Below are 12,273 nucleotides of genomic sequence, written 5' to 3'. Positions count from 1 at the left end.
AGTCTATGAAATATATCAGGTATTACTAACCTAAGTTTGTCTGAAACTGATTATCCAGATAAGAATGATTCTCTATTCTATACTACACATTTGAGTCCCTCAGTGTATTGATTTGGGAAGAATTTATATAAAATATACCTAACGCCAAGTTGTTTTGTATTCCCCATAATAGCCTTGTAGTAAGAACTGAAAATCTTGACCAAAATGTATGTAGGCCAAATTTCCAGCCTTGAAATCAATGGACTTCAATCCTTCAATGTCTTCAGTGGAGCCGATTTACACTAGTAAATATATGGTCACATATTTTGAATAGTAAAATACACGAATATCAGGATAAAATAATAATAATAATAATAATAATAATAATAATAAAAAAACATATCCCAAAAGATGACTGGCAATTCAGGAGTTTTGTAGATTTGAACAATATATTGTCTCTTCACTACAGTCACTGTCATTATACCTGAAGTATGACAAAGAACTAAAAACACTTGACATTTCAATTTAGTGAAGCTTACTTGGATGATGTGGGTCACTAAGGTGATCACTCCCACCACAAGAAACATAAGAGAAAGCACCACAGTGTTTTTGTTCCTCTTATCAGGGTCTGTTTCTTGAAAAGCCTATATAAGAACAGCACAAAATTAAGTGCACAGACATTGATTACCAGTTACATTAATCAACTTTGGCTCAGAAAACACTGGAGAAATAACTTAGCATTCCATTTTCTCACCTCTTTCCTGTCTTCTGAACTGTGATTCACTTCTTAGCTGCTAGCACTTCACCTTGAGGCCCCATCTACACATTACACTTAATGCATGATTAACCAGTTAATCCCACCTTAAATTGTGACCTAGCCACATGTTCAATCAAATAATGGCATGATAAAACAAGGAATAAACCACAAATTTATTCCATAAAAAATGTGGAATAACTTTGTGGCTTGTTCATTTAATGTCATTAATCGAACGTGTGATCAGGTGCTCCTCTATGGCTGAAAGCTGCATCTGCTCAAAAGGTCTGCAGCGGAGGCAGCGTTCCACGCACTGGGATTACAATCCCAGGCTCCCACTGAACTGGCGATAAGGCATGATTGGAACTGATGCTGGATCCCACAGTCATGCCTCCTGCCATGCATGTGTGGCATGGCAGGAGTGACTGTGTGAATCATGCATCAGATCCTATTGTGGCTTTACCTGAACATCCAGGGGGCCCCCCCAACAGATGTTTAAAAGAAGGTGTGATAGGATCTAATGCACAATCCCAATAATTGCACCTCCTGCAATGCCACATGTGCATGGCAAGAGGCAGGATTGTGGGGTCATATCCCATCATGCCACACTACCAGTGTGGGGGGAACTTGGGATCGTGATCCTGGGCTCCTTCCTGTATTGCCAATCATTGCTTCTAAGCCTGGGAGCCCCCTCAGCTGACAGAGCTCCCAGCCACATTGTAGTGGGGAAGGTACCCTGTGCTCCCATGATGGAGCATTGGGCACATGTTCAATTAAAGGCATGATAAGAACCAGCAACAAAGAACTTACCCATATTTTTGTAACAACTTTGTTGCTTATTCTTGCTTTTATCATGTCATTATTGAGTGAATGTGTAGCCAGGTCACCAGGTCAAGTTAATCATGTCTTAAGCATAATGTGTCAGACCATCCAGCTTCCTTCTAGCCACTCTTCTCTTGCTGGAAGTTAAAAAAAAGTTTCTCTAGCTTCCAGGCTCCAACTATCCTCCCAAGACTGATTCTCTAACATAATAGCACCTAGTAACTTCAAACAAGCCACTACAGGAATCTCAAGGGGGAACGCAGTCTCCCTACCAGTCATAATGGGGTGCCTGTAGGCATGCGGAAATGCTGCTCTGATGCACTGTAATTACAGTGCATTGGAGCAAACTTGATTAATACACAAAACATTGAATACACAAGATGCTGCAGGTGCTTTAATTACAGCAGCTCTTGGAGCTGCTGTAATTAAAGCACCCATTCATTATAAAGTTTCACAACTATACCAAGTACTGACAAACCTGTAGCAGAGTGACTAAAAGTAGCTAACTGCCTAAAATAAATTAATTCAATTCAAATAATGTTGAGTCAGGTACAAGATAGGATGTACATACAGCATTAAGCGAAGGCAGGAAGTTTTAAGAAGTGACTTGAGGGACAGGAAGGTAGTTTGTTGTCCTGAAAGAGTGAAATGATTCCTGTGTGTGGGGCTGGCAAACAGGCAAGAAACGTCATATAGGGATACTATAGAGAGGATTGGCTTGCTGTTAGAGCAGGACTGAAAATTCTGTATATGTGCTTTGTTTCAATTAGTTCACTATACAGCTCTGAACTTACCCCAATGATTTTTCCAAATATAACAGCAAAGGCAGGATAGACACCCCCTGAGATGGCAGCAGCAATCACGCCAAACAATATATACCACCACTCAGGCTCGTTCAGAGCCAGAATTCTGGAGTAAGGCACAGCAGGGAGTTTTTCTTCCTACATGAGAGAGGTCAAATTCAAATTTTCACTGAAAGTTTTAGAATATAACAAATGCCCACAGAGCAGGGATAAATCAGTTGCTAAGTAATGAAATAGCCCTGCAAATGCTGAAAGAGAGTTCATGCCAGCCTCAAATACCCACTCTCTACAAGAGCAAATATACTGGAGGTTTGCATCAGTCTAGTTCAATGTCTTGTTGAAACTTCAATTACAACATCAAAAAAATCTGGAGGCAGAAATTTAACAAAAGGCAAAGTGATGGAGGAGAGAGGTCTATATAGTTCAACAAAAAGTCACATAGAATCAGTCACTGTGAATGGCAACTTTAACACATGAATCATTATAAGGAACTAAAAAGTCTCACTGTTCAGAGCACAATAAGATCAGTCTAGTTCAGTCTCAACTAAATGTTAGTGGGTTGGCAATAGTACAATTGGGTATAGTTATGTCAATTAGCCTGTTTCTTCTTTTACAAAATATAGTCTTTGCATCATTACCAGAAGCACAGAAAAGGCATATGAAACAATGATTAGCCTACATCTCCTTTGAAAAATACAGGCAAGCTCAATTCAGCTTCATTGAGCTATTGCACTGATCATGACTTTGAGGAAGTTCAGGAAAGGGAGTAATGAAAACATAGGAACTGATATACGATATTAAAGGAGATAAAAAAAAAAAAAAATCAGTTGCTATTGCTTCCTGGTTTCCAGACACTGAAAAGTGTGGCCACACTTCAACCATAAAAACGTGCTGAATTTTCTGAAATAAATTTGAATGGCTGCATAAAATAATTTCTCACTTTACTGTAAACACAATGAATGCTGAAGTCATGAATATTTCCACCCACTACTTCCTCTGAGAAGACTGAATGCAGTAGTAAGAAATAGACAAAAATTGAATTCTGGACTGGTGTATTTTTATGCAATATATACCAAGACTGTATCAGTAGGGTGTGGTATAATGAGGGTAGGTGTGTTATGGATTCTAAAATTACATTTCAATAAGAAAACATTATTGCTGGTGAAATACTAGCCTAACTTAAGCCAATGGCAAATCTCCCATGGATGTCACTGGATCCAGGCTTCACCCCTAGGCTTTTATTTTTGACCTTTTGCACTAGAAGATATGAAGTCCAATGAAAAAGTTTCCACTGCTTTTCCTCCAAGCAGCTTGATACAGAGATGTGAATAATTTGACTGTACACTTTAGAAGGACTTTAGAAACTGGATCTATTAAAGCATATACTGAGGAAGCTGGCTGATGGGGGGGGGGGGAAAAACAAAAACAAAAAACCCTTTTCTGTTGTTTTAAGTTACATTTCAAAAGTGCAGACTTTTAAAAATCTATTTTCTCAATTTAATTTGTGTCTAATACTTGTATTGATGATAATAGTTTGCATTTATATAGCACTTTTCATCTCAAAACGCTTTGCAAACTAGATCTCATAAGGATATAAGGATCATGTAATCCACCAGAAAAATGCACAGAAGTGTTAACAGTTCACATCAGGAAGCAAAGAGTACTGCAATAGTTTTAGGCAGTGGAATTTAATTATCTGAGTCACAGGTTGGCCAGGACACCAGAATTAACACCTTCATATTATGAATTATGACAAGAAGTTTTACATCTCAACCTAAGGATGAACTTAACTGCACAACACTTTAACGCAAGGCCGACTGTCAGATTCAGAAGGTGTCAAGAAATTACACTGATGTGTTAAATCTGTGAGTGCCCTGAAGACTCTCAATTTAAGTATTCACTTAGATCAATGTTGCAGATGACAGGGTCATAACAAAGGTGGCATGGCTGAATGCATTACAAAACAAAACAGAAAATAGCCCCCTAACCAGCTTTATCTTGTTCTCACAAGTTAGCACTAAACCTTTGAACGGAAATTTTAGCACTAACCTCTCTCTCCTTTGTTTTCTTCTTCTTTTCAGAATACCTTTTCTTAGAAGAGCATTTCCTGCTCTTATGCCTGCTGGATCTCTTATGAATGCTTCCTTTTTCACTGATTCCTAATTTTTCAAAGCTACCATGTTCAGTCAAATTCTGTTGTCCAATTTTATTTAAATCTGCTTCCTCGTAGTTCTCATCTTCTGTCTCTTCATCTCCTTCCGACATCTCATCACCATGAACATTTTCATTATGACCCTAGTGACAACCAAGGAATGGTGATACACCATCACAAGACAGTTAGTAGCAAAGGGAATTAACAATAATGCTTGTTGGGAACAAACAAAAATAAAGTTTTGGTTGCATGGCTATGTTCACCTCCTGATTTCTGTAGGCTGAATTCTCTGCTTGTGTAAAATGTTGCAGGTCCAATTTAGACATCAGAAAACTTGGCCCTGTATGCTTCTCCCCCTATCTTTATTTCTCAGTCAAATTTGTGAGCCAATAGTTCTGTGAATAGACACTAATAATTTATTCCACCTCTGTAAATCAGTTATGTTTTTGATGTATTATGACACGTAAATATGAAGCACTGATACAGGTGAAGAACAATTACTTCAGGCTCATAAACAAGACTAAATGATCAACTTTCAATCAGCTAGAAAACTGGCAGGAACTACAGGGTGAAAATGGCCCAGCAGTTTGAGTGCAAAACTGCATGTGTCAGCAATTACATCAAAGAGATATTATAGAGGTGATTTTCTTAAGCAGCAATAGGCCATAAATCTGAAGCACTTAAGTCAGTAGCTCTCAATCACATATCATTACCTGCTGCATTACAAGAGAATAGTAGACTCCCTTCTGTGCCATGAGTTCATTATGTGTTCCCTGTTCAACAAGCACGCCTCTCTCAAACCCAGCAATAATATCAGCATTCCTGATTGTTGAGAGCCTGTGAGCTATCACAATGGTGGTACGTCCAGCCCTAGCCTTAGGGAAAACAACATAAAACAAAACAGAACAAAACAAAAACACAAGAAGTTTTAGTTTTAAATTGAATTGAGTTGACAATGAGCAGATGACAGAACATTCCATTCTAAAAACCCTGCAACCTCTTATACTTGGCCATTATTTTCATGAATGCAGTTATGCGTGCATTTCCAATGATAGAATCCACATGTATTGTGACAAAGGAAACCATATTAACAGGAGTATGGATACCAGTGTCTATAATTAAAGATGCCTAATAGAAGACCTATTTTCAGTTGTTTATAAATTTGTTTATAATACAACTAATACTAAAACTAATGCTATTACTACCAACATTTAAAGAAGTACCTGGTTGCTTTATTTATATTATACATTTTCCACAGCTATTTAGTTGAAAGAGCTCAGAATGCTTGTCCTTTAGAGTAGGAACCTGACATCTCGGGGGGTGGGACAAGTCCTGCTGATGTCAGATGGGGGGTGGGGGTTGCTATCCTTATTGCAATCTATATAAATCTGGCTAAATTTATAAACAATTGAAAATCTCAGTTCATTTTTTTTTAGAGCTTGGCAGTTACATTATCTGAAGATTTAGCCTGTAGTGAATATGCTTCATCCTGTTATAGCTCCTGTGAGCATACCTACTGCCACTGCACAATTCCCACAGAGCAACTGAGTGCTCGTTCTTCAACCTGGGACTGCAGGAGTCAAGAAGACCTTTTTCTATAATTATATGTCCCTGCATCCAGGGACATAAGGATGGCAGGCACAGGAACCAAAAGCAGTAAAAGAAGGTTGAATGGTGCTCATGGAATGGGCAAGATGTACATCAAAGCAGTCTGCTGTAGGAACCAGGCCACATCTGGTCACAGAAGTTGGATGGAGTGCAGTGAATGGGACAAGGGGCTGAGGAAGAGAAAAGGATTCTATCTTGCCTGTGCCACAGAAGCCTTTGCAACTGCTTGGCAATTTACATCAATAAAATTTATTGCAAGCTGCTAACTCTGTACCCCTCTTTTTCTATGTAACCAATTTAAGATTATTTAGTCTATTTTGTGGAGTGGGGCGAGGAAGGAGTGCTCACAGATGCAGCTGAAGTCAGTAGGAGCTGTGCTCTGAACAAATGAATAACAAAGAGTTCTCTCAAAAATCAGGTCATAGGGACCTTGAATTGGACACCTAAACATAGCAGGTATAAGTATAAATAGGTGCTGGGACAGTACACTAAGTGATAAGCATAAAATAAATATGGCACAGCTGCTCATTCACCGAGTAGCATCCAGCCTGTGTACAGCATAATGAAAAGACCACAAGGAAAAAATCTCATAATTGCTTAAAGAGATTGTGATTAATTTTCATAGCAACTTCATAACACTAAAATATAAACATATATCCTCATTAGTACCAATGCCCTCATTTAAAGCCTTGCTTCAAAACAGTGGGAAGGTGCCCTGAAAAAACATATGCCATCTGGTTGTTGTGTTTCCTTCTGCTGGCTAGGAACTTCAGCAAGACAATCCCTACCTTATCAAGAGCAGTCTGCACTATGGATTCACTCTGAGTATCCAGAGCAGATGTGGCTTCATCCAGAAGGAGGATCTTGGGATTCCTTGCCAGGGCACGGGCAATAGCAATTCGTTGTTTCTGTCCTCCACTCAGCTGAGCACCTCTTTCTCCCACCAGAGTATTAAATTTCTGAGAAAATCATGGAGGAATCAAGATTGTAGAAGGGCTCAAGTGAAATCCTCTAGTGCTCTAGTTAGCTGTGAGTATTGCAAACCAAAATGTTCCTTTTTTTGTTTTTTTGTTTTTTTAAATATCATGACATATGGTTAAGTATAAGGCATCTATCACAGAGAACATTTAAAAGTATTCATTGCTAAAAGTCTCATCCTAGCCAACTATGTTCAATTTTTGTCCTCCTCCTGGAGGCAGATGAAAGATTTATTGTTTCTAATTATCAGTTTACATATTTGTCTTCTTTCCTCCTTCAGTTTGGTTAGAAAAATCAGTATCTGGCATCTTGGTTTTTATTAGATTAAAATATACTCTAAAATCAGATTTTTAGGTATTACAAAAGGGAAGTGATAGAAGTGAAATAAGAGACTAGAACTGTCTGAAGGAATCCAGATATCTAACTGGTTAACAATAACAGCAAAAGACTATCAGAACAGCTTAGTTCACTTTCATAAATAGAAAAGTTAAAATAATAAAAAAGGGAGATTCAAGGAGGGGTGAGGGGGATAATATTTAGCAAAAGTAGTCAAAACACAGTTGACTTGGCACAACAGGAATCCATCATTGTCTATAGAAGTCCTTCACCTACCTTACTATATTTAAAAAAAAATCTGGGCATGTAATATATGGTGATTATTATACAGTAAACTGTAAGCCAAAATTCCTTGTAGGGTAAATGGGTAGAACTCCACTGAATAGCTAGTCTAGCCCTAGCCACTTGCATATAGCCACAGGCTACCTCATAAGCCAAAACAAATGGAGTTTGTTCACATGGTACTGTGCCCAGACTAATTAGCTCTGCTGAGAGGCAGAGCTAAGTAGTGCATCAGAGCTTCACTAAGGCTGCACAATAACTGTAACCATATGCCATGTATATTTCTTCTATTTTCAGATGTATGTCTAGCATCTGGGCTTCAGACCAGAATCTGCTCCCTGAGAGAAGTTTGATTTCAAGTGTGAGTGCTTTCCCAGAAGATGTGGGTGTAAATCCTGATAGATAGAGGAAGAAATTTCCCCCCTAAATTCTGGCTGAGTGCTCTAACCAGTGAGTGAGAGGCCTCTAACCAGTGAGTGAGAGGCAACTCATTTTTTGGATGCTATTATTTATTGGACCAACTGCATAGTTAGGATAAAGTTAGACAATCTTTCAAATGCAAGGCACTTTTCTTCAGGTATGAACTACTGGATAGGGTAGGCAATTACTATGGATGGGGGCCACTTAAGTTCTGGTGAGGCGTTTAGGGCTCCACACACAAAATCTTTTAGAAGATATCCTTTTAACAAATTACAGATAAAAAAAAAATTATGTACTAAAAATGTAACTTGGACGGTTGAAGCCCCACTGACAGCAGCCCTGCTGGGAAGGTTTGCATGCTGGCTGGGGCTGGGGCATGGGTGGAAGTGGGAGGGGCTCAGCCCTATGTGGATCGCTGCAGGGGCAGCCATAGGCCAGATTCAATAAACTGGTGTGTCAGCCTATGGGCCAGATCCAAATCAGCTGGCGGGCCAGATTTGGCCCTCACGATGTATTGTGCCCACCCCTCATGATTTGATAGACTTCCATCATACTCAGCCCATATCTTGCAGCTTTCGGAAGAAATCTCTCTCTCTCATTATTTTCTACTGGCCAACTTAGGCAGCTTGCCAATTTTTGCTTGGTTGCCTAACTCTTCCCATATATTGTTTGAGAGCCTAAACTTCTAAGTTAAAGGTTGCAGATTCTGCTGTGGTGGAAAATTTAGGCACAAGAACAGCAAGTGTTGCAATGCCCAAGGCTTTTTGTGGATTTAACCCTAAAGGTATTCAAAATCTCACAACTCACATCAGGCAGTCTTGATATAAAATCAAAAGCATTCGCTTCTTTCGCTGCTTGCTCAATTTCGACATCACTAATATCCTCTCTGCCATAGCGAATATTTTCAGCTATTGTAGTTGCAAACAAGACAGGCTCCTGGCTCACAATGCCAATATTTTCTCTTAGCCACCTGACATTAAGTGTTCGAATATCTCGCCCATCTAAGGTAATCTGGGAAGAAAAGCAAAATGTTAAATGGCCTGCAGAAATCGGCTTTGTTTAAAACAAAAAAAGATGACTATAAAATAGCTGTTTGAATGGGTTACAAGTATCTGTACAGCAGCTGCTCACATGGTTATATTTTTTAAAAGTAGAAATAAAAAATGAACAGGAGAAATTAAATATCTGTCTTTTTACACATTGCATAAAGTGGGAGACTAAGGAGCAGGATAAACATATAGGGTAGCACCAGGTACTCAGACCGCAACCTCACATACAAGAATAAAAGTCTACTAGTCTGTTAATACTACATTGTCCCCAGGAAATCTGAGCACTTAAAAAATCCAGAGTTTTCTTCTGGATTGTAGGATTTTTAAATTTTTTTTTAAAGTGAATTAACCCTGCCCCCCTTATCCAAGAGGGAGTAATAAATTAATCTGTGCTACTAGAACAGAATATACTCCAAATAAGAAAAACAAATATTAAGTAGAGCTAGTTGAATTTTTTTTTTGCTTATTATGAATATAGCTCTTGTCCTAAATGCAAATTTAATTGTGTAATTTCCTTGTTTTCCACCAAAAAAGTATATACTGTACTTTGTTTCTTTTAAAAGAACAGTTTAGAATAAGAAACCTCTGTTCCTAGAACAGAGTTTATGTTCAGTGAAAATGAAGTAAACCATGTGCAGGCCCATGATATATGTTCTATAACTTCTAGGCAGCTGGGGGCCACATGGACTGCCAGCTGCCTGTCACTCGTAAGGCACAGGCTGCAGAATAAGAACTATTTGCTGCACAGTCAGCTCCTTCCTTGGGATCTCTGCCTCAGCAAGGGCAAACTAGTACATGCACACAGCACAGACTGCCTGGCCCCACCCCCCTCCCAGCTATACCTGCTGCAAGGACAGCCAACACTCCCCTCTCAGCCACCAAGCAGCTCAGCTCCCCCTCCCTCCCCTCCACTTATCAGCTGCATATGCCTAATGGACAGCCTTCCCGCCCTCCCCTCCCCTCCCCATCCCAGTGCACACAGCAAGACTGATCCTCCTCCCATCCCAGCTGCGTGCCTACCTGTAGTGCTGGCAACTTGGATCCTGCTTTTCTTCCACACACCATGAGCAGCCCAGCCTTCTCCTCACCATGTCTGCAGCATGGCCCCTCTGAGCCCCCATGGTGCATGCAGCTTGGGCATCCCAGTCCCCTCCAAGTGCAATGCCACTAAGCTGGCCATCATAGAGAACGTTCCAGTTTTCTGCTACTCTGTCCTCTATTGATACGAAACTGGATGCCTTTATATCCTCTATTTTTCTCTTGAACTACTTGAAGAGAAAAATAGAGGATATAAAGGCATCCGGTTTTGTATCAATAGAGGACAGAGGACAACCAGACTGTCCTGTATGATGGCCACTCTAACTGCCACATCCACCCGGAGTGTGAGCAGGAAGTACAAGCTGGGGGAGGGCAGGGAGTCCCAAAGAACCTAGCTGCCATGGCATGATCAACAATGGTGGGGGGAGGGAAGGGTAGTGGCAGTCATGCTGGGAGTCCATGGGCCACCTGTTAACCCTTTGGGGGCTGCATATGGCCCATGGGTTGCTAGTTAGACAGCTTTGTTCTGTAAGACATAGAGCAGTGGTTCTCAACCTTTTTTTGGACTCTAGGCACCCTTCACTGGACTCAAGCCAGCCCTCCATAATTTTTGTGAACTGTGGCACACACTTTCAAAAACGAATTAATATATTACAGTGCTTACGTCCTTGCAGAGTGGGGGACAAGCCTCAAGAGATAAGTGCATAAATGCAGGCTAATACTTCACTTATCTCCTCACAGTTCACAGCACCCTTAAAAGATCTGGTGGCACTCCAGAGTGCCTCAGCACCCTGGTTGAGAATCACTGATACAGAGGAAAAGGGAAGTAAATGTTGGAAGGGACTTCTAGGGTCCAGTTTCCTTGAGCTACTACACATTTTGAAATTTCCAGTATTTGGTTGTTCTTGCTGACTAGATACAGGAATGCAGAGTGCTTGTGGAAGACGAACAAACACCATTTTAAAAAGTGGAAAAAAAAAAAGTTCACTTTGTCCAGGTTCTTTAATTAATTGTGTAGAATAAGTGCCCATAGTTCAAAACTAGAAACAAGATTGTAATACGTCTTTTTAGAGTGAAGGTTCAATCTATCCTGAAAATTAAAGTTTATCTTAGTATTCGTTAGTACCTACAATTCAAGTGCGCTTACCTCTCCTTGGACTGGATCATAGAATCTCTGCAGAAGCTGAATTGTAGTGCTTTTGCCACAGCCACTGGAACCAACCAAAGCAATGGTCTTCCCTGTTTGAACTTTCAGACTCAGACCGCTAAGAATCTGGAAACATAATGTTCATATTTTATTCTGATAAGCCTAAAGGTAGCTAAACCAATGGTTTGGTTAGAAAACAGTCTGTTAGGATGCTTGCCATCACAAACAAGGCAATAATAAAAGTTGTGGACTTCTAAGAGTATGATGAGCTTGATGGTCTATTATCTCTCCTTTGTTCCCAATCCTGGCTCTGACAGATTTCTAATGACCTTGAAAAATCAATTAGGTTTCTGGTTTGAGATTTTTCTAGTTATACAATGGGATAATACTTGGTTATTAACCTTACAGCACCTTGAAGATGAAAAATACTTAGATTCTTTAATTGTAAGCTTGTTTTGTTCTATTTTTTATTTTATTAAGGCTTTTTACCCCAAGCCAAAAACCAAGGTGTGTGTTTTAATGACCCTGGTTAGAAAAATAGGACTCAAGATTCAACATCCTACCATTTATTAGTAAGGAGTTAGTTATGGACCAATAGTGCCTTTTAGGCCATTTTCCACATTTAAAAATATTTTCTCTCAAAAATATTTCTATTCATTGCATTTCATACATGACTAATTTAGTAACTATTTGGCTGCTATGAGAACCCTCTTCATGAATACCAGGTTGATTTATGATTTTGCTTACATATTTCTTATCCAAAGAAAAATTAAGCGAGTTATAGTATTTTTTTTCTTTTTTCACTATACCTGAACAGCTCTATTTCTCTAGTAAACTAGTATTATACATTCTCTGTGATATCTGCATGACCAAGAAAGAACAACATTCTGTATAGGATATTATGC

The 12,273-nt window shown here is 39.5% G+C and overlaps 1 protein-coding gene across 2 annotated transcripts in view; it reads right to left on the bottom strand.

Annotated features, from left to right (window-relative positions):
• Nucleotides 1–12,273, bottom strand: part of LOC109291538 (multidrug resistance protein 1-like) — a 59,029-nt gene that overhangs the window by 26,400 nt on the left and 20,356 nt on the right. For both annotated transcript variants that reach the window (XM_019508562.1, XM_019508563.1), the window contains exons 12-18: nt 11,369–11,494; nt 8,942–9,145; nt 6,907–7,077; nt 5,224–5,385; nt 4,408–4,653; nt 2,350–2,496; nt 519–623 (exon numbers count right to left, since the gene is read on the bottom strand). In XM_019508562.1, coding sequence (XP_019364107.1) covers nt 519–623; nt 2,350–2,496; nt 4,408–4,653; nt 5,224–5,385; nt 6,907–7,077; nt 8,942–9,145; nt 11,369–11,494 — 1,161 coding nt within the window. The remainder of the gene's footprint in view (nt 1–518; nt 624–2,349; nt 2,497–4,407; nt 4,654–5,223; nt 5,386–6,906; nt 7,078–8,941; nt 9,146–11,368; nt 11,495–12,273) is intronic.

Source organism: Gavialis gangeticus, unplaced genomic scaffold (assembly GCF_001723915.1).
Source record: "Gavialis gangeticus isolate Ggan-Ray unplaced genomic scaffold, GavGan_comp1, whole genome shotgun sequence".
NCBI classification, from domain to species: Eukaryota; Metazoa; Chordata; order Crocodylia; family Gavialidae; genus Gavialis; species Gavialis gangeticus.
The sequence above is the reverse complement of the archived record's forward strand: the minus strand, read 5'-3'. Positions and strand labels throughout refer to the sequence as shown.